The sequence below is a fragment of the Colobus angolensis genome, unplaced genomic scaffold, assembly GCF_000951035.1.
Source record: "Colobus angolensis palliatus isolate OR3802 unplaced genomic scaffold, Cang.pa_1.0 Scaffold98, whole genome shotgun sequence".
In the NCBI taxonomy this organism is placed as follows: Eukaryota; Metazoa; Chordata; class Mammalia; order Primates; family Cercopithecidae; genus Colobus; species Colobus angolensis.
This window is the reverse complement of record NW_012123820.1, coordinates 5,378,485-5,401,009: the sequence shown is the minus strand read 5'-3', so window position 1 is coordinate 5,401,009 and position 22,525 is coordinate 5,378,485. Positions and strand designations below refer to the sequence as shown.

At 43.4% G+C, this 22,525-nt stretch overlaps 1 protein-coding gene across 1 annotated transcript in view; it reads right to left on the bottom strand.

Moving 5' to 3' along the window:
• LOC105505082 (chromosome unknown open reading frame, human C3orf52) overlaps window positions 1-22,190 on the bottom strand; it is a 32,686-nt gene extending 10,496 nt beyond the window's left edge. Inside the window, exons 1-3 of the mRNA XM_011932776.1 lie at window positions 21,966-22,190; window positions 15,240-15,369; window positions 5,888-6,015 (exon numbers count right to left, since the gene is read on the bottom strand). Coding sequence (XP_011788166.1) covers window positions 5,888-6,015; window positions 15,240-15,369; window positions 21,966-22,103 — 396 coding nt within the window. The 5' untranslated portion in view covers window positions 22,104-22,190. The remainder of the gene's footprint in view (window positions 1-5,887; window positions 6,016-15,239; window positions 15,370-21,965) is intronic.
• Between the last annotated feature and the right edge of the window lie 335 nt (window positions 22,191-22,525).

Here is a 22,525-nt window from a genome sequence, read left to right as displayed (position 1 = left end):
AAACCTGGCATAACAGGCATTAACATGTCTCCCCTTTTTACCGGAAAATAAAACAGCACTCCATTCCATGAGATGAAGAAAACCTGTCCCAAGTCACTCTGCTAGTAAATGGAGAAGCCAACATTCAATCCTACGTGTTACGAACACTAAAAACCAGCTTCTTCCCATCTTACCACACTACCCAGTGAAGATGAAATGGATATATATACAATGAAGGAAACTGTCTCCTGAAGAAGAAAATGACTGGGTCGTCGTACAGCTCTTAAGTCCCAAAGCACAGGATGTTGCCGATAGGCTGACAGCTATTTAAAAAACTCAGGAAGTAGGCAAGCAGCTTTCACGGGGATGCTGTGATGGGGAGGAGAATGAGGATGCCGTAGAGTAGGATCTTTTCAAGCACCAATGTCAAGCACTCAAGTCTCTCTCTTCCTTTTGGACTGAGCTTCCTATGGCAGGGGTGATATCTATCCTTCCTTCCAGTCTTCTCTGCTTCCTCCTTCCCTTCCTTCCTTTATTAATCTCTAGGGCCCAGCACAGTGTTTTGCACATAAGGGCTTTCAGCAAAATTTTTAAGTTAAAATTTTAAGGTAACATATGGAGTGGTAGACTAGATCACTTTTTGTGTTCACTTAAAGATTCTTTTTGATCATGCTCCTCTGCTGTACTTAGGACATATTTCTATTTGGGGAACTGTTAGTCACACTGTCCACTTTGGGCCCAAAGAAGTGAAATAGGGAGGTTCCTCAACCCTTAGTCTGGTGTCTCCCACACAATGTCTATGGGGCTTGGTGCAAACTGAGCAAGGAGCTCAGCGAGTTGATTAGCTGAGTCTGATGCAGTGGCTAATTAGAGACCAGCTTCCAGAATAAGAGAGGTGCCATCATTAACTCCTAACCCATGCACAGGGTGTGCTGGTTCGCATGTAACTAACACGCTGGCTTAAGCAGAATAACAGCCCCAACCCTGAGAGGAAAAAACTGTGTCAATGACACATGGCAGGGCCTGTGTTTAGAAAAGCCAAGGGAAAGGGCATAAAGTTCCAATATTGTGATATAATAGAAATACATATATGTTTAGTCTCTGTCCCAGTTCCTGGCATAGAATTCCTAAAACCCTTGTTACTTCCTGAGTGACAGGGGTGCCGGGTACATCTTTTACTCTAACATTTGATCTTTACCCCAGCTCCTGACACAGACCTGCTCCTAAATCTCTTGCAGTTTCCTGGGTTATAGGAGTGTCTTTATTTCTGATGAGGCAACTCTTGGTGGGCTGCTGGATGGGAGCTGATCATCAGAAAGACCAAGCCACAGCTAGAAGCTTGGAACTTCCAGCCAGTGTGGTGGAGTGGGATGGTGCACGCCTGTAATCCCAGCTACTGGAGAGACTAGCAGGGAGAATCACTTGAAGCCAGGAGCTTGATATCAGCCCAGGCAATATAGTGAAAACTGTCTCGAGAAAAAAAAAAAAAAAGAAGAGGAAGAAATCTGAAGCTTTTGGCCCCACCTCCACCCCCATCCTCCAGAGGGGAGAGAGGCTGGAGAGCAAGTTCTCTCCAGCATAATAATGCATAATAATCCATCATGCCTATGTGATGAAATCTCCATAAAAAATCCCTAAAAGACAGAGTTCGGAGAGCTCCCAGGTGGCTGACCACATTTACAAGGAGGGTGGCACACCTGAAAGGACATGGACACCCACGTTCCGTCCCACATGTCCATCCTATGTACCTTTTCATCTAGCTTTTGATATGCTCTATTCTCTACAGTGTACCCATAAATGTAATGCTTCCCTGAGCTCTGTGAGCCATTCTAGCAAATGATCAAACCCAAGGTGGGGGTTTTGGAAACCTCGGATTTGCAGCTGGTTGGTCAGAAGTACAAGTGACAACCTAGACTTGTAACTGGCGTGTTAAGTGAGGAAAGTTTTGTGGGGCTGAACCGTTAAACTGTGGGGTCTGCCCTAACTCCAGGCAGATCATGTCAGAATTGAACTGGATTGTAGGATACACAGCTGGTGGCATATAATTGGTTGGTGTAGGAAAAAAAAACACACATGTGGCCACAGAAGTGTTCTGCATTGAATGTGGGTATAGAGAAAGAAAAAGTTTTTCCTCCACAAATACTCACTTCCATTTATCTTTTATATCCATAAACTTCTGGAAGTTGACCTAATGGAAGAAAGGAGTTATTGACCTGACAATAAGACAGGAATACCTTTAGGTGCTAATTTTTGTTCCTGAGCATATTTGGTTGGGGAATGAAAGGCAGGAATCTGTCAGTTCACTATGCCTTACTTTGATCATGTGTAAATAACATAATTCTTTTTTTTTTTTTTTTTGAGACCGAGTCTCTGTTGCCCAGGCTGGAGTGCAATGGCGCAATCTCGGCTCACTGCAAGCTCCGCCTCCCGGGTTCATGTCATTCTCCTGCCTCAGCCTCCCAAGTAGCTGGGACTACAGGCGCCCGCCACCATGCCTGGCTAATTTTTTGTAGTTTTAGTAGAACCGGGGTTTCACTGTGTTGGCCAGGATGGTCTCAATCTCCTGACCTTGTAATCTACCTGCCTTAGCCTCCCAAAGTGCTGGGATTACAGGCATGAGCCACCGTGCCCGGCCCAATATAATTCTTTTAAAATGTTTCTCAAGTTATTTTTATGTAATCTCATTTGCACCTGAGTTATCCAGAGAAAGTGCACCGATTTCTACTTATCAGAGAAGAAACTGGCTCAAAGACATCTGTGGACTCACCGCAGGCATCAATGCCAGTCCCTGTTCCTTTGCCACTACCTACTGATGAGCCCAAAATACCCAGAGAATTTCCTTGTGTGACTCCGTGCAAGAGATATGGTTCTAAGATGAAAAATGGACATTCATTTATGTGGGGAAAAGATAGAGAAATCAGACTATTACTGTGTCTGTATAGAAAGAAGTAGACATAAGAGACTCCATTTTGTTCTGTATTTGAGATGCTGTTAATCTGTGACCCTACCCCCAACCTTGTCCTTGTAAGAGACATGTGCTGTGGTGACTCAAGGTTTAATGGATTTAGGGCTGTGCAGGGTGTGCTTTGTTAAACAAGTGCCTGAAGGCAGTATGCTTGTGAAAAGTCATCACCATTCTCTTAATCTCAATTACCCAGGGACACATAGACTGCCAAAGGTCGCAGGGACCTCTGCCTAGGAAAGCAAGGTGTTGTCCAAGGTTTCTCCCTATGTGATAGTCTGAAATATGGTCTCGTGGGAAGGGAAAGACTTGATCGTCCCCCAGCCCGACACCCGTGAAGGGTCTGTGCTGAGGAGAATTAGTAAAAGAGGAAACAAGGCCTCTGGGCAGTTGAGATAGAGAAAGGCATCTGTCTCCTGCCTGTCCCTGGGCAATGGAACATCTCGGGGTTTAAACCCGACTGTATGTTCTATTTACTGAGATAGGAGAAAATCGCCTTAGGGCTGAAGGTGGGACTTGCTAGCGGCAATGCTGCTCTTTGTGCACTAAAAAGGTTTATGGAGATGTTTACATATGCATATCAAGGCACAGCATTTTTCCTTAAACTTATTCATGTCACAGAGATCTTTATTCACATGTCTTTCTGCTGACCTTCTCCCTACTATGATCCTATTGTCCTGCCTCTTCCCCTTTTCTAAGATGGTAGATAATGATCAATAAATACTGAGGGAACTCAGAGACCGGTGGCGCCGCGGGTCTTCTGTATGCTGAGCGCTGGTCCCCTGGGCTCACCTTTTCTTTCTCTATACTTTGTTTCTGTGTCTCATTTCTTTTCTCAAGTCTCTCGTCCCACCTAATGAGAAACGCCCACAGGTGTGGAGGGGCAGACCACCCCTTCAATTTACCTTTGAAATAGACAGTCTACTCTGCAACAGGTGACACATGTGGATGCTGACTCGTCTTATTTCTGCTCAGTAAATGCAAAACCTCTCCATTAAAAAAGCAGCCAAGAGGAAAGTAGCAAGAAGCTTCTCACTCAACAACTTGCCCCAGGAAGCAGGTGGAAGGAAAGGAGAAAAGGGAGCTGAAGATAAGGCATAAATGAAGAGACTTCCGGGACTCGAAGGAAAGGGTGAGGGATAAAAGACTACAAATTGGGTACAGTGTACACTGCTCAGGTAATAGGTGCACCAAAATCTCAGAAATCACCACTAAAGAACTTATTCATGTAACCAAATACCACCTGGTCCCCCAAAACCTATGGAAATAAAAAATAAAAATAAAATGAATAAATTTAAACAATCTAAAAAAATTTAAAGACATAAATGAAGAGAAGGAGGAAGAGAAACCTGGAGTAATCATCACAGGATACAAACTCCTGTGATAAAAGAAGCAATTAAATCTCATGCATGGGTACCCAGAAACTGACTCTGATGTGACCTAGATGGAATTGCCTCTTCAGGCGCTTTTGTAGGAATCAAATCGAATGGAAGTTAAATAGCACTCACTCCATTCAACCTAGCAATGGCAGAGAAGAATCTAATGGAGGCCAGGCTGTTCTTGCCCAGATTTTCTTATCAAAATTTCTGGGTCTGGCTGTGAACCACCCTGTCTTTGACAGGATGATCAGGATGCCCCACCCAACCCTCCTAGTCTGGCTGCAGAGCTTCCGTCTTCCACAGAGCGTTCATTCTCCTGGGTTTCTCATGCCATGACTGACACCGCCATCCATCTGCCCAACCACTCAACCAGAGTCTGGAGTCACGCTCTCCTCACCACCACCCAATCAGTCACGGACTCTTGTTGAGTGAGAATACCTCTTACATCTCACACAAATCTTCCTTGTTTTCCTGACACTGCCCTAGTTCGAGCCTCCCTCGTTTCTCACCTGGACTGCTGTAACACCTGCTAACTGATCTCTTTCTCCTGGCGTTCTCCACCAAAACACAGAAAGGCTAAAAGGAAAAATCTAACTGTGTCAATCTGCTGATTAAAATATTTTGGTGCCTTACCGAAGAGTGGGAAAGCCTTCATGACCTGACCCCTGCCTTCCTTTTTAGCCTCATCTCTGCAAGCCGTCACCACAACGCATGGGAAGGCCATAGTACATACTATGCAGATCCTTTAATGTCTCATGCTTTTTTATTTAGAACATTCCTATCTCATTTCAGAACTAATCCTGAGCATCACTTCACTTAAGAGGCCTTGCATGCCTTCATCTTCACCTCAGGTAGCTCAGATGCCCCTCCTTTGCCATTGTAAAACACACTAGAACATATCACACTGTTATGAAACTATCTTTTTAGTTACTTCCTGTACTTGGACTGTGAGACCACTGAAGGCACAGACAATGTGGCCCTGGCACTTGGCATGCTGTCTAGCACATCACAGACCCTCAGTGAATACTACAGGTTGAATTCAATATAGAACCTGAGGGAGTAAAAAGAACAGTGTCCTCCAGCATTTATGTAGCTGGAGGCCAGGACTCTTCCCTCTGGCTTTGCACTACAGTAAAGACATTTACTTATATTTTAACAAAGTTTTATTCTAGGCTCAGGAGAATACACGTGCAGGTTTGCTATATAGGTAAACGTGTGTCACGGTGGTTTGTTGTACAGTTTATTTTGTCACCCAGGTACTAAACCTAGTACCCAATAGTTATTTTTTTTCTGTTCTTCTACCTCTTTCCACCCTCCACCCTTAAGTAGGCCCCAATGTCTGTTCCTCTCTTCGTGCCCACGTGTTCTCATCATTTAGCTCCCACCTGTAAGTAAGAACATGTGGTATTTGATCATAAAATATATTTATAAGCATCATTTTCTGCTAAAATCCAGACAAAGAATCCAAAATTGAAGCTACTTCCTCTACAGCTCTATGGCAATTATTCTAGCAGAACTCATATTCTAATGTCAAGAACCCCTCAGCAAGTACATAAGATGGAATTACCTTTCCGGTGAGCAGGTGGGGCAATTCCTCTTCAGCAACACACTCCTCTGGAATCTTTAGCATGACCAAGAATGTTTTATTTGATGATAACTCAAGTATTTCATTTTCATCTTCATCAACATAAGTTACTAAAGAGAGTAGGGGAGGTGGAAATGAAAAACGAAAGTAAACACCTGCATATAATAATAAACTTATTTATTCCATTGACTGCCATACTTGAACATAACTATGAGCATCAAGGGTAAAGGCTGAACACAGCAAGCAAGTATAAGCAGAAAGGCTTTCTCCACTCAGTAAAATTGAGTAAAATACAGGGATTTGCCTCCATCAAAATAAAAAGTTTGTTTGTTTTATGACAAAGGGGTCTCAGATTCCAATGAATACAGACTGGGGAAAGGGCCAGAGGGAGTAGGAAGAATATGAACTTCCTTATTAGACTGAACTTGCAGCTTAGCTAGGTACACAGGTGTCAAGGCAGGTACTGGGAGACGGTAGTGGGTGGGGATGAACAATGAGTGATGGAGGACAGGAAGTGGGAACAAGCAACTGCATTGACTCACCTCCCAGTTCTGTGCTGGCAAAGACCACCATGAAGAAGTGACATCATCGACCCAAACAACAGAGGTGGGACTAGAAAATGAGCATGCGAGTCCATGTCTTGAAGTCTCCCCAGGAAGACAGAGGATGAGCATGAAGTCATTGCTCTAGACTATGTCTCACAGGACAGGTATGCTGACATGCTCTGCTTGCAGAAGGGAAGCTAAACTATACTCAGAGCCCCAGGGTGTGCAGGAATTACGTTCCTGGGACAATTAGTTATGTGTTGCTGCTTGTATTTAATGACTGCTATCTAATTGATTTTTAAGTAGTTGGAACTAAAGGAAAATCACAAAGTGAGGATCCAGGCACCAGAAGCTGGCACTAGTGTGCTAATTATGCTCCCCTGGCTCCATGCCAGCCTCACCAGCTGGCCCCATGCAGGAGACCACCTCTCTGGCCCTGAGAAAGGCATAGGTGGGAGGAAGCAGGTGCTTATATTGCCATAGACTTTAAGACCATAGTGGAATAAATTCAGTGTTTGTGATGGAAGGACAGGCAAAAAGGAGGAAGATTCCTGGTATTCCTGTTACTTATTCTGTGAGGACATCTGGAAATGTGAAGCATTTGGAGCAAGGAATGTGCAGAAAAGAGCTAATATAGCAGGCCTGGGATTGCTAGCATAAGAAAGGCCTCCTCGAAATTGGTGCTGGCTGGCGTCAGAGAACCTGGATTTTCCCCTGATGAGAGGGGCTCACTGTGCCTCAACTGTTTGTACAATGTGGCTAACATCTCCTTTCCTTCTGGGGGTCTGGATTTTTCGTGCATGGTAAGCAAAGGCTACGTATATGACCAACCCCCAGTGAAAACCCCAGGCACTGAATCTCTAATAAGCTTCCCTAGTAGATGAGATCTCACATGTGTTGTCACAGTCTATTGCTGGAGGAATTAAACAAGTCTGGTGCAACTCCACTGAGAGAGGACACCTGAAAGCTTGCTCCTGGTTTTCTCTGGATTTTGCTGTAATTAATCATTTGATGTAATGTATCCTTTTGCTGTAATACATCAGTTATCAGTAGGACTGCATGCTGAGTCCTGTGTATCCTCCTAGCAAATTGTTGAATCTAGGAATGATCTTGGGACCCCCGAACATAGGGAATTATCCCTGCGTCCTTACTTGCTGTAAGTCATGACATTATGTTGTATGATTTTTTTTAAAAAAGTTATGCCTTCATAGCAAAAACTTGCAAAGTACAGGAAATTGTAACAAAGCAAAGAAAAAAATACTAATAATCTTGCAATCGAGAGGGATTTTTCCTCCTATACTTGATACTATATATTTGAAGTCTTAACAAATAGGTAATTTATATCCTGATTTTTGTTGTTTGCTGCTATTATTGCTTACTTATCCTGATTGTTTTGTTGTAAACATATCAAAAGCCATTTCCCATGTGCTTAAAATTCCTTGCAAAGATTATTTTAACGGCTTCATAATAGGCTCACCTATTTTCTTAAATATGACTTTTATTATTTTCAGCTTTCTACTTCTATAAATAATATTTCAATGGGTATCTTTGAGTTCTATACCCACCATGTAGATTTCCTTAACAGATGTCAATGCCTTTGAAAACAGCAGGGGATGACAAGAGGACAGATACAAGATTCAAATAACTGCTAAACTCAAGGACACTGAGAAGCGATGCCAAGTGTGAAAACAGGCCTCCCATAATAGCTCTAATGACACATATTTAACGTGTATCATCCAAATTATGAATCTGTACCAAGACCTATCTAAATAGTTGTGTGTGTCAAAATAATAACAATAGTAACAACGACAGGCTTACCCAGTCAGGAGAGTTTTTATGTCACTAATGAGATAATCTGGGCTGTACTTATTCATGTAGAAAAAACACATTTTTAAAAAATCACAAAAACGTGTGTTGTATGTTGAAGGAACATGAAAACAGTTCTTTGGCTAGAATATAAGAAATTAAGCTTGAGAGAGAGCCCTTAAATGCCAGATGCCTTCAAGGGGTAATGGAGTGTTGTTAAACATCTCCCATGAAGAAAGTAGAGGCCGGTGTTCAATGGAGGTTAATCGGGTGGTCATGGAAGGGATCAAATGAAACCAGGAGAAATGAGGCAGAGAGGCCAACAGGCACAAGTTTGGAAAAGACTGATTTGATTGACAGCAGTGGGAACAAAAAGAAAAAATTAATGAGAAAGCCCAGGATAGTGGAAACAGAGCTGACTTTAAAGGTAGCCAGACTTCTTCTGAACTCCTGCTGGCTATTTGTTAGCCAGGTGACCTTGAGCAAGTCATTTAAATCTCTGAAGCTGCTTCCCCAACAGAAATATCAACACTTACAATGTAGGTGATAGTAAAGATGAAAACCAACATGCATAAAGTATCCTGCATGGTGCCCTGTAGTAAGTGAGAAAATTACCATCAAGACACTACCAAGGAATAACTAGTAAGATTTGGCCATTATCTAGACATGAGAAAGAAGAAATCAAAAAGGTTTCCAAGATATCAAGCCCAGGAACAAGAAGAATAATAGCTACTGTATTAAGTATAATGTGCAAACACTCTGCTATGCACTTTATGAATATATTTTCCTCACATAATCCTCACATCAACCCAATGAGTTAAATATTGTTGTTTTCATTTTTAAATGAAGACACTGAGTCTTAGAGAAAATGCATAATTTGTTCAGGTCAATGAATTAGCATGTATTAGGGTCAAGGTATATTTATAGCCTCAGATTCCGAAATCTTTACATTTACAAATGGGAAAACAGGCCCAGAGGGTTGACAAGTTTGCCTAAAGTTACAGAACTGGATAGTAGCAGAACTAAAATAAACTTGGTCTTATATAAAGGGTGAGTGAACGGGGAAAAGATGAGCAAATTGTGATAAAGGATATGCTATGGTCTGAATGTTTGTGTCTCCCTGAAAAATGCATATGTTGAAATCTAATCACCAACGTGATCGTGTATTAGTCCATTCTCACACTGCTATAAAGAACTACCTGAGACTGCGTAATTTACGAAGCAAAGAGGTTTAATTGTCTTACAGTTCTTCAGGCTTAACAGGAAGCAAGGATGGGAGCCATCAGGAAACTCAAAATTATAGCAGAAGGCTCAGGGGAAACAAGCATGTCTTATCATGGAGGAGCAGGAGAGACAGAGAAAGAGCAAAGAAGGAAGAGCCACACACTTTTAAACCATCAGATCTCATGAGAATTCACACACTATCATGAGACTAGCAAAGGGGAAATCCACCCCATGATCCAATCACCTTCCACCAGGCCCCTCTTCCCATTCAACATGAGATTTGGGCAGGGACACAAATCCAAACAATATCAGATAGTCTTAGACAGTGGGGTCTTTGGGAGGTGATTAGATCATGAGGGGAGAGCACTTATGAATGGTATTACTGCCCTTATAAAAGAGGCCCCAGAAAGCTGCCTTTTCCCTTATACCATAGAATATATAGCTAGAAGGCACAATCTACAAAATAAAAAGTGTGCCCTCACCAGACAGCAAATGTGCTGACACTTTGATCTTGGAGTTCCAGCCTCCAGAACTGTGAGCAATAAATTTCTGTTATGTATAAGCTACCTAGTTTATGATATTCTGTTATAGCAGCCCAGGCAGACTAAAATAGCATACAAACAAATGGTAGTTTCACATGTATAATAATTGAGATGATGACAGTTATTTTTAGATAAAGATCTCTAGCCAAGAGTACCTCTAAAACTCAGGAAAATTGTACAGACGTAGATCTAGGCGTCACCTTCTTGGAGGCATGGCTGCTGTCCTGGGAGTGAACGAGCTCGCCAAGGAAAAGAATGAAGAATATGAAAAGTCAGAAAGCTGAAGGGAAGCCTCATGAACCCACAATGCAGAGGCCAAGAGTAAAAATAGCAAAATCAACCTAAAGTCCAGGAGTTCTATACACTCAGAAGAGTATAATGAAGTTGACAGAGCTAAAAGCTGACAGTGAGGCAGGAGACAGAGAAATGTTGGCTTCCACGATCAGACAATTGCCAGTAATCTTGGGAAGAAAAATTGGGAACCAATAGACACAAGAGGTTTGGAAGTCTGCAAGATTCAAACGCAGACCTTTGTTTCTGGAAGTGAAAAAAGAGAGAGAAAAAGAACACATATCTAAATGAAGTAGCAAGAATCCTGATGGAAGACTGCTTTGAAGGCGAGAGGATGCTTGTGCATTTGAAGAGTTAACCCATTTATACCTGAGGTTGCAACTTTTTGAATTTTTGCAATCGGACTTTGGTGATGATCTTGAGCAGTGGGATATAAATAACTTCCACATGATTAGCATTCCAATAAAGGAACACAAGGCATAAATTAAGAAGAACTTGAGGATGCTTAGAGAAAGGAGGAGATATCTGAAGATCTCTGGGTTACAGGAAGCTGAAAGATATTACATGGAGACCACAGGTAAGGGTGTCCATCTTGGTAAAGTAGAGAAACATCAGCAATTTGAAGAAAAGATAAACAGCTGAAAATGGAAAGAAAGTTCAAGGTACTAGGTCTAGCGCTGCTCTCACGTTCCTGCCCCAAAGGACCCTGGCAGCTAATAGCTTGTTAATGCCGTCTGCCTAGGATCTTCCAATGAGTCACCCTGCACCAGGGAGCATTACCATGTGAAAATTGTCAGTCTGCCAGAACCATGTGACATCATAAAATGTAGCTCTTATTCACAACTGAAAGGCAAACAAATCCACTCAACACAATGTCACTTAGGAAGTCGTTGCTTATATCTCAGTACCACAGCATTCCTACTCATAAAAGATGTGTAAATTAAGAGACTAGGGTCAGGCAAGAATCTGGGGTATAATGTTGGGGGATATCACATAAGGGTCTCCAGGATGTTATCAATTTAAATCATGTTTCTAAGCGTCCACCTACTTGTCACAGTTTTGTTTTTGGAATATTTAAAATATTTTGCCCCAACCAAAACGTCATTAGTAAAGTGTTATCCAGGGTCTCACCTCTCCATGACTAGTGTGAATTAGTGAAGAAAGGAGAACCCTTGAGAACACTCAACTGGTTCTCCAAATTATCCAGAAAGAAAATGACTTTGAGAAAAAGATGAAGGCTTTTGTTTCTGTACTTTTCAAATCAGGAAATTTATAATTCCTTATGGAGAAGGAAAGAATCTGTTAATACCTTTTCCCTAAAGAGTCTCAAATAACAGAATTCCCTGGGTTCCACCCACAAAAATGGACATTAAAAAAATTTCCATGTTGATCGTGAGTCTGGAGGAAGGGTAGCCTCTTTTCCCTAGTGCATACAAAGCCCCTACTCAGTACCTTAAGCTAAGCCGTGATCCTGAATTTGTCATTCTTCAATGGCATACAAGGGCAGGGTAGTGGACAAGCCCATCCCATGTACAGGCAATAAAGGCTACACAGTCTGTAGAGAATGAGCAGCAATAGTAAAACCTACTACAAGTTGGTCTGCTTTTATTATCACCACATGCTGACAATTCTTAATTTGAGTGACAAAATACAACTCCCCACTGGATACCCTGCCCTAGGTAGCCCCCACTGGATACCCTGCCCTAGGTAGCCTATTGTCCCCTCCCCAACTTTCTGTTCTGAGATGCTTTCACTGTCCCATTTTATGTCCACCCCAGCTGCACAGTTTTGAAGGCTAAAGAAATTCCATCTTAGTTATTATTTCACTGTGTTAATTTCTGATTTCACTGTGTTAACTTCTAGCTCTGGAAATGCCTCTAAGATTTCTATTTCATCGACTCTTCCATGTATAAGAGCACATACTTACCATAAATCTCACCCTCAGGTCAAAACAACCTTGACATTATCTACATGCCATAAATCCTGCCCTTATGCAATTGTAAAACACATCCCTTCTGAAGCACGCATACCTTTTTTCTATGGTATTTAAGCCCTGGGCCTTTGGGGTAATGGTGCAGGAATGCACCATCTCCTCTCGCACCATCTCCTCTCGCTGCTGCCCAAGGCATGGCTTCTGTTCCTAAAACCCTGTTAAATGTTTCTGTCTGAGTAATTGGATTTGTCAGTTTTTCTTTAGCTTCTCAGCTTTCCCAGCCTTTCTGGGTAGTTTTGCAAAGTCCTGCCTACTGAAGAACAACAGTTAACCCTTCTGCCTCCAAGCTTCAGTCTGAAGACTATAGAGCCCTGAGGCAGGAGATTAAGGGGTCTAGAGAAGGGTAAGCAGGCAACGAATGGCAAATGTAGTTCCTGAGGAACCTTAGTCACCCAGTAAATCCATACAGCCACAGGCACAGCCCTTGAGTCTCCCAACAGTGTTTTTGTCCCCAGACAACGTTTCCCACTCAGTACTTGAAAGTTCCACAAATATCTGATTCATATTAACAGGCTTGGCAATTAGGAAGTGGCCAATTATTGCAGATCAACCCCAAAAAATGCCTACAGAGCTGCTCTAGGTGAGGCTAGGACTGTCACAGAAGGGAGTCCCTGCCCCACCCATTTTTACCTACTGCATCTCCCCCACCCCCATGTCTAACATGACTCTCCCCACAGGCTCAAATAGCTAAGAGCTGAGATGCCAAGTAAAATAAAAATATTTCCTTGATTTAAAAAGTAGTTTGAACAACTCTCTCTTACAGCATTGACATGTTAGAACACAAATTTACAATTAAATTAAAAATAAAGTTTACACTACAAGTGTTAAAAAAATTCTTCCCTGAATATTATCCCATAACCTTTTACATCTCCAGAAAAACTGTGGAAGGCAGTGAAATACCTTCCTCTTGCAGACTGCTCTTTGTGAGGTGAAGAGGTTAGATGACTTTTTGAGAATGGAAGACAGATCCTGGGTCTTGTGCTTTAGATTCCTGACTATCAAACCATCTAGATCTCTTGAATCATCCTTTATGATAGGCCCCAGATGTCAACAGGAACCAAATATCAACTCCCAGGATAGCACCAACTAGTTATGTCAGGACAAGATCGTGCTACTAAACCTCATTTTCAACACCCATATGTTGGAATTGATATGAATAGCAAGTATGGCAATGCTCACATCAAAACTATTGTCCTCAGCATGACGGAGGAGGTACAGCACACTTTATTAGCTTTTTCCTACCTTAACACCAGCTTATAGCCTCAAAGAGTCATCTACCACACCTGAACAATGCCCTAAGTAAAGAAGTAGACATGGTGTCTGGCCAGGAAACTCATGTGCTGGAGGTTGACTGATGTCATCAAAGTTTTCCTATTCCTTCAGGAACTACAAAACTCTAAGACAGGAAATAAAGGGGTTGGGAGAAGGGGAAACAAGAGGTAAATGGAAAATGTAGTTTCTGAAGAAAATTCCTGAGAACTCCCTCTCAAGAGACTGGGGAGTTACCCCTTCTTGCTCTCATTCTATGACTGGGTTTGCAACAGGGAGCTGGACTCAACCCATGCGCATGTGAAGGCTGGATTATGCTTGGGAGTATCCCAGCCTCAGACGCGCCCCTCTCTACCATCACCTCCACATATAAATAAAAACAATTTTCTTCTTTCCCATTTTGAAACTGAAATTATTGTCCACCGGAGGATGCTATATTTATGTACTGTAAAAACTTTAACAAATACAATAATCATTAAAAAATTGGTAACTACCTAAAGGGCTTTAAATGATGTGGAAGACTATATCATGCAAATCATAAAAATAATAATGTTCACAAAGAATTTTTAATGACTTGGCAAAATGATCTAAACATAATATCAAAATCCTAAAGGTAGTCCACAAGACTATAAAGAAATCTAATCTCAAATTATTTTAGAAATGCAAGTAAACAAAAGACTAGAAGAAAATATTACCAAATATTAATATTATGAATGGGTTTTATAGGTAACTGAACATGTATCATTTTTCAATCAAAATAAGCAACAAAATGAAATAATATATGGAACAGATGTAGTCATATATAGTTAGCGTTCTATAAGTTTTTTGTTTTATACACACATACGACACTAATAAAATAAACAATCATTTCTAAAATAAGTTAAAATTGGGCCAGGCATGGTAGCTCATGCTTCTAATCCCAGCAATTTGGGAGGCCAAGGCGGGCAGATCACTTGAGGTCAGGAGTTCAAGACCAACTTGGACAACATGGCGAAAGCCCGTATTTACTAAAAATACAAAAATTGGTTGGGTGTGGTGGCGCATGCCTGTAATTCCAGCTATTTCAGAGACTGAGGCATGAGAATTCCTTGAACTTGGGAGGCAGAGGTTGCAGCAAACCAAGGTCGTGTCACTGCACTCTAGCCTGGGTGAGACTGAGACTTTCTCTCAAAAAATAAATAAATAAATACAGTAAGACAAGAAGAGTTTTAGAAAACTCTTTCAAATGCATTATTTATTATTTTATCATCATAGTAATATATCAGACACACCAGATGAAGTATAATTATTTTTAGCAAACAAATGAAAATAAAAAGAATTCACATTAACAGATATCAGGATATAATAAAATATAAATCAGTGATTAGTAAGTTAAAATATTAAGAAACCTCTTCAAGATCCAATGAGCAGAGTTTAAAGTAAAACACTGGTTTCTCTACTTCTTCTGGAGCTTATAAAACAACAAAATACAGCAACAACAGAGAAAAAAAAACCCCACAAGAATCAGGGATATCTCCCACCCATACAATATATTCCAAGCCAGTCTTAAATTCACATTATAAATAATGAAGTGGCTATGAGTACATCTTCCATTTCAGTGTAAGTCACAGGCCTTAAGTAAGTTCTTAAAATGTGTCAACTTATTCACATCCAAATCCTCTTACCTCCAGAAAGACACAGGCCTGTGACGATCACTACAATAAGACCTAGGAAAACGGAGGTGATGACCATCCACAGTTTGCACCTTCCAACCACATTCTTATTACAGGAGCTCCAGGGGCTTTCCTTGTTAGCCTAGAAAGGCAGAGGGAGATTGCGAGGCAGTCATTTTGTTGCAACAGACATTTCCGAATACCTAGGACGAGCCAGTGACACAGAAATGAAGGCAGGAAGACCCTGACCTCAGGGCACCACTCTACTGAATCAAGTTTACAAAAAGATAGATCAGAGGCAGAACAGAACCTCGCCAAGAAGTTAGCAGGAAAATCCTCTGGGGGCTCTGAGGTGGGGAGGATAGGCGGGATTTTGAAAGAGCATCCACAGTGTGGATTCGTAATGCAACCGGCCAGCAGACTAGTCTGCCGATTGGAATGTGGGTTTCAGAGGCAAATAATGAAAGTTAAGATGAGAGAGAGTGAAAGGCTGGGAGCACATTCAGAGGGTGTTGATGGCTGTCCCAGAATAGATTGGACTTAATTGGGTGTGCACTGGCAACTTGAAGGTTTTGAAACACCAGAGCCGAGTTGAAAATCAAGGGAAAATGATGTGTAGTTTAGAGTGGAAACACCAAGAAAAAGCCGTGGCCTAGGTTCTATGTAAAAAAGGGTTGGGAAGGGCAATGAAAGGACAGATGGAAGAGACAACAGGAAACAAGCTGCAAAGCTGGAGTAAGAAGGCTGGAGTGGGGCAGAGGAGGGGCCAGTGAAAACAAGTACAACTGCTATGGTTTATTGAGCACCAGAGTCATTTCACTTAACCCTAACAGCCCTTCAGGGTGTGCACTAGCCCATTTCAAAGAGTGTGCACTTTCCCATTTCAAAGACGCAATTCAGAGAGATGAGCCAGAACCAATCCCTGCCGTGTGTCTGCACAAAGCTCTCCAACTTTCCCTTTTGTCCACATCACTGTGCAGAGGTCTGATTTACGAGGGTGTCAAGGAGGGGCCCCCACCTTACCCTATGTGGTTCCATGACTCTTTTCCTACTTCCCACTCCACCATTAGGTAATTCTTACACGGAGACCATGGGAAACAACAGAATACAATGGGAAAAAAATGTTTCTGTATCTAACACACTTGGATTCCAAACCAAGGTATACCACTTAAAGGCAAGCTGGTTTTAAGCAAGCTACTGAAACTCATAGGCCCCAAAGTCCTCAATTTTAAAATATATAAATACTAAATGTAGCTCAGAGGACTGCTGCAAAAACTAGAGTTAATGGACACAAAGCATCCACTAAACAATTATTGGGAGCTCAGCTGAAGCGTGCAACCGTGCCTCCGTCGTTCCTCAGCGTTGGCCATCCCACAAAGCAGCAGCCGGCACTCAAGGAGACTCGCTCCTGACTGACACCTGGCCACCTGGCCTGCTTTCTCTCCCATTCTTTTTTTTTTTTTTGGGGGGGGGGGACAAGGTCTCACTCTGTCGCCCAGGCTGGAGTGGTGCAGTGGCGTGATCTTGGCTCACTGAAAGCTCCATCTCCCGGGTTCACGCCGTTCTCCTGTCTCAGCTTCCCGAGTAGCTGGGACGACAGGCGCCCACCACCACGCCCAGCTAATTTTTTGTATATTTAGTAGAGACAGGGCTTCATCGTGTTCGCCAGGATGGTCTCGATCTCCTGACCTCGTGATCCGCCTGCCTCGGCCTCCCAAAGTGCTGACACATACCTAGGCCCCACCTGCGCCTAGTGGACCAGATTGTGAGGGAGGTGGGAGCAGGCCATGGCAGGCCTCTGGTCTGAGCCCTCCCACCCTTAGGGAGCTCGGTCAAATCTCCCCTTTAGTGGAAGCCTCCCTCCCCACCTGCCCTCAGTGACAGCTTCCAATGCCTGAGCTGTCCACATAGCCCATCTGCTGCTGCCACTGACTGCCCTGTCTGGTTTCAGGTTCAAAAACAAACAGAGACTGGTCTTATCTTGCTAGGTAAACTGAAACCACACAGAGGAGGGGTGCTCTTACACTCCCCTGTTCTTATATTCCATACCTGTGCCTTCTACAAGTAATATACATTTAACAACTGTGTGCTGTTTAGTTGTAGGGGCCTCCAGAAATTTAAAGAACAGACCCTGAGAAACTCTAAATGAGGGGACAAATGTTGGATTTCCCAAGTGCACTTTACACTGACTCCCTGTGGGTGCGAGGGGAGCAATTAAAGGCCCTGGGGATATCGTGCCAGAGGAAATCCCTCTTGAGTTAAGTGCATTTCTGGAATCCCAGGGATAGGGTCACCTCTCATCCCCACTCAAAACCTGCATAACTGCTTCAAAGCCAGGGAAAGCCACATGGGAAAAAGACATCCCAGTACAAGGAATCTTTAATTTCTCAGGGGACAGAAACATCTCCCCATTTACAGAGCTCCTGAGGCCGAAGGCCTGGTGCTATTTTCAGCCCTCACACAAAAGGCAGGTGGAACCCATAAAGATTAGCACAAAATGAAATACCTAGTTTCAAAGAGATGTCAATGCATCTCCTTGGCCTCTCATGCCTTTACTTATGCTGTCCTTTAGAGATCATAAATTAGGACTCTGGTGGGTTGAAAAAAACCACTAATTACTCTATGACTTCCTAGAGGAAATCAGCTCAAAATTATACAGCCGTCATCTGTAGGAAATGCCTCTTCCTGCAGCCCAGTGCCCTCACTGACCTGTCCTCAGTTCTAAGAGCAAGACCGCTGAATGCTATCCCTTACATGATTAATATTCACAGACTTTATGTCATTATGAAATGGTCTGTCATGACAAAAAATAAAAATAAAAAAATAGGCATGATGGTTTACACTTGTGGTCCCAGATACTGAGGAGTCTGAGGGGTGGGAGGATCACTTGAGCCCAAGAGGTCAAGGCTGCAGTGAGCTATGAGCGTGCCACTGCACTCTAGCCTGGGCGGCAGGAGTGAGACTCTGACTCAAATGAAAAAAAAAAAAAAAAACAGCACACGGAACTATCAGACACTCCCAGCCAAACAATAGCTTGTACAGTGCTTCTCAGCAGTCTGTACATTAGAATCAGCTGAGGAATTAGTATCTTTTAGAGGTACCCCCAGGAGATTCCAATGTGCCCTGAGGGTGAACAGCCTCTGATGCAATAGGTTTGTGCTATTTGTGCCATCTGAGTCTTGCCTCTAAACTGGATCATGAAGACACACTGCCTTCTTCACTGGCTTCATCTCTCTTGCCCAAATTCTAGGTCATGAGGAGAGGCCACAGGTAGATTCTTCTCTAAGGTGCCTTCCGGAGATATTGGCAGCTGCATCTTACATTCTATTATTGTTTTACATGGCTTAATAATTTACATTTGCAAACTGCATCTTATATTCTGTGATCGTATTCTATGGCTCAAGAATTTTCGGGGCTTTCAGATATATTCACATCCGTCTTTAGATAAAGGTCTAAATACATGACACAGGATCCTGCAACAGTGGCAGGATACCTATCTCTTAGATCCAAAAAGCTTTTCTTCTTTTTGACTCAATCAGAAGCAGATATTATATAGATCAGGGAAAATTTTCTTACAGGTAAGAAACTCTTTATAATATTCATTGTGGGATTTCATCCACTTGTTTGATCCAAGCACAAAAGAGCCAGTTGATTCTTGTCCTAAACTGAACAACACATGGCAATGGAGCTAATTTTTAGCTAGCCCATTGAAATAAATCGTTTTTTTTGTTTTGTTTTGTTTTGTTTGAGACGGTGTTTCGCTCTTGTTGCCCAGGCTGGAGTGCAGTGGCGTGATCTCGGCTCACCGCAACCTCCGCCTCCTAGGTTCAAGCGAGTCTCCTGCCTCAGCCTTCCTGAGTAGCTAGGATTACAGGCATGCGCCACCACGCCTGGCTAGTTTTGTATATTTTTTAGCAGAGACAGAGTTTCTCCATATTGGTCAGGCTGGTCTCGAACTCCCAACTTCAGATGATCCGCCCGCCTTGGCCTCCCAAAGTGCTGGGATTACAGGCATGAGCCAATGCATCCAGCCTGAAATAAATCTTACCTGCTTCAAAACTATCAATTTACTGGTTTGTTCTTCTTCAAATGATGTTGCCGTCTCTTAAAATGCCTCTGAGATTTCTATTCGAAAACTGAGCCAGAGCCCCTGTAATGAGCCATGAAAGAAAACCAGCCTCACTCTATTACCCATAATTTCTTTTTCACTTTTGACCCAATCATACTGCCATGTTTACAGTGACAGCAGGCAACGTAGAGTTCAGTGGCTTCTATTCCTTTGTCTCAAGTGCCAAGCACACATCAAGAAAGGGAAAGAAGTTCTTTCTACTGCTTTTGTTCACTCTCCCATCACAGCTGTTCCAAGGAAGGAGAGAGATGTCTTCTTCCCAATCATTCCAGAACTGTTCCCGATTCCTCACCCACCCACCTGCCACTCCATCATTCCAGCTGTGACACTCAACTCCCAGCTCACTTAAATTACCTAATTATAAACTACCTAACTTATAGAAATTAGTAATAATTAATAATGTAGGCAACTATAAATAAATGAGTATAAATTATATATGACATATATTTAAATTAAATGCTGATAGATAGATAGAATAAATCAACAGAAACAGCATAGTTTTGAGATCTAAAAAACATACATTCAAGCTTCAGAGGCACCACTGAGGGAACCTGAGCATTTTGGTAACTCCTCTGAGCCTCCCTCAATTTCTTCACTCAGCATCTTTAATCTGACAAACCAGAATACTGACGCCTTCCTCTTAAGTTAGTTGTGATAATTAAATGCATTTATGCATCAAAAGTATTTGTCACAAGAGAGTTACTAAATAGGGTTAATGAAAATACATGAACTTCAGCTACCTTTCAAAATTAGAAATCTTAATATACAGTTCAAAGAGACCAACACACAAAATTCTTAAGTGTCTGAATCTTGTCTGAATCTTTTTAATGAGCCTATATTTATTGACTTTTCTAACTGAAATACACTTCACCTTATTTTATAGAAAAAAACAGAATGATTATCACATTAGATGATGCTTTTTTTTCTTTGTTAAAGATTTCCCTTTAACAAAGTCCAAGCATTCCTTGAACACGCTCCAAGTGCTCCTATAGCCCTTCACTTTTACTCCATCCTGTTACTGAGGACAGCTCTCCTATTGGGTGACCTACAAAGTTAACTTACAAAGAAGTCTAGGGTATCTGTATATACCTTACTAACAAGGACATCATGAGAACATGAAACAACCTTGCTACAGGGTAGGTGCTAAACAATTACAGAATACTGATAACCCTGCATGGATTTGGCATGTTCTACCCATCACCTGTTTTCAACAAGGCATTACCAGGCCTCACAGAAGCCTGAGTAGGCACACATTACCACTGCGGGACAGCCTTGCCCCGGGACACATTGTTTAGTGGTGAAACTGTCACCAGATCTCTGGATTCAGTCCCAAGCTACAGAGTCTTTAAGGTATCCGGGTCTGTCTAATCTGAGGCAAGTATTTCCAACTCCCATTCCTAGACACCGTCCGGGAGGACCCATACAGCAAGTTCACAGTTGTGGCCACTTGCACTGGTGACCAGACTATCTTTGTTCAACCTTCATTCTTCTGTAGCATTCACATTTTATCCAGAAATAAGTTTCCAAATTACTCTCCAGAGCACCTATAAAAGCAGACTTTGCAATAGTTCCAGGAATCAATGTAGAACAAAAGCAGTGCTTTCAACTTTTGAATTTCCTGCTTATCCCTAAAATCAACAGCTGGACAGCCAAAAAGTTGGGGGTGGAGGAGTGGGGCCTAGACAGATGAGGTCGGGGCTCAATATGGGGAGTTCTGTGTACCCAGAAAACCTCAAGCCAATCTTAAGAGTTAATCAGAAGGTGGATGGCTGGGAAGTCAAAGCTCTGATGTTTTACAAGTCTTTGATGAGAGTGAATAATGTTTCCATCATTGCTAGGGTTGAAGCAGAAAAGAGCTTGGCCTAAAAATCGCCAGGGATTGAGAGGAGGTACAAGCAAGGTGGGCGAAGTCTCATCCTTCGAGACAAGAACTCGGAACTTATTTTCTTTCAACTGAGCAGGGCAAGTTCACCTCCACCTGCCCCCCGACCCGCCCGCACCATCCCCACGCCAGCCCTACCCCTTCTCCTTCTGACCGCTTTCTCTCCTCTGTGCTCTCCCTTATCTCTCTTCCTGCAGAATCGAATGGCCAGGCTGGGAGAAGGCAGAAAGTGCTTGGCGGATAGTAGGCATGGAAGAGGGCTGGGAGCTGCGGCGAGGTGGGTGGAGGCGAGGGAGAGACGTGGCAAGGCAGTGAAGGTAAGGGGAAGGCGTAAGAGATTCTGAGAGAAGGAGGATACTCCATCTGTCATTCTCATTCTCCCTACTGGAAAAAAGAAAAACTGAATTAAAAGTTACATAACTTGAAAAAACTACCTCTATCTCCGGAGTATCTGAAGACAGGAGCGGCCACACCTCACCACTAGGATTCCTAAAGCGCTTCGGGGGTCGGAGGGGTTGGAGGATCCCAGGGGCTGGGGAGGGGACTGCTCCGGCCGAAGGGTGTCGCGGTTACTCGGCTCCATTCAGAGCACTCGAGCGCGCCCCACCCTCGCTCGGCGCCGGCGACGCCCCGCCTGGCTGGAAACCCGAAACTCGCGGGTGCCAGGCCGGGGTCCTACTACTGTCCCGTCGCTGGCAAGTTAGGGCCAGCGCCAAGGGGACCTTACCTCGGCCGGGCGGGCCTCCTCGTCCAAAGAAGGGAAGACCTTGACGGTACCATTGAGAGGCGTGTGCTCGTTTGGCTGCCGCACGAGCACCGAGAGCTCCAGCTCGTCTACGGGTGGTGAGGGTTGGGCCAGGTCCATGGGCGGGCGGAGAAGGTCTGAGTCGCTCCGCTGGAGGCCACAGCGCAAGCAGGGTCTAGCGACCTCGCCGCCTCACACTCCACCCACTGGGCGGGGCGCCGCGGACTTCGGGCGGCTGGAGCAGACCGGAGCCAACCGGAGGGGCGAGCGGTGAGTGGCGGCCACTCCCCGGAGCGGGGTAGAGCACCCAAGGCCGTGCCCGCAGTGGCCTCCAGAGCCGAGGGCTGTTTTTCTGGTTTGTTCAGGGCGCTGCCTGCTATGCCTTTCCCCGCGCCTGCAGATGCAGACCATCTGCGTTTAGGGGCTGCCTGGGTGTCGGGCTGTGGTAAGGAAAGGATGGGCCCGGCAGCACCGTCCAACGGAGGAAAGTTCGCGATCTAAGCCCACAAACTGTTGGTTGTTGGGGTTTGCCACAGTCCTCG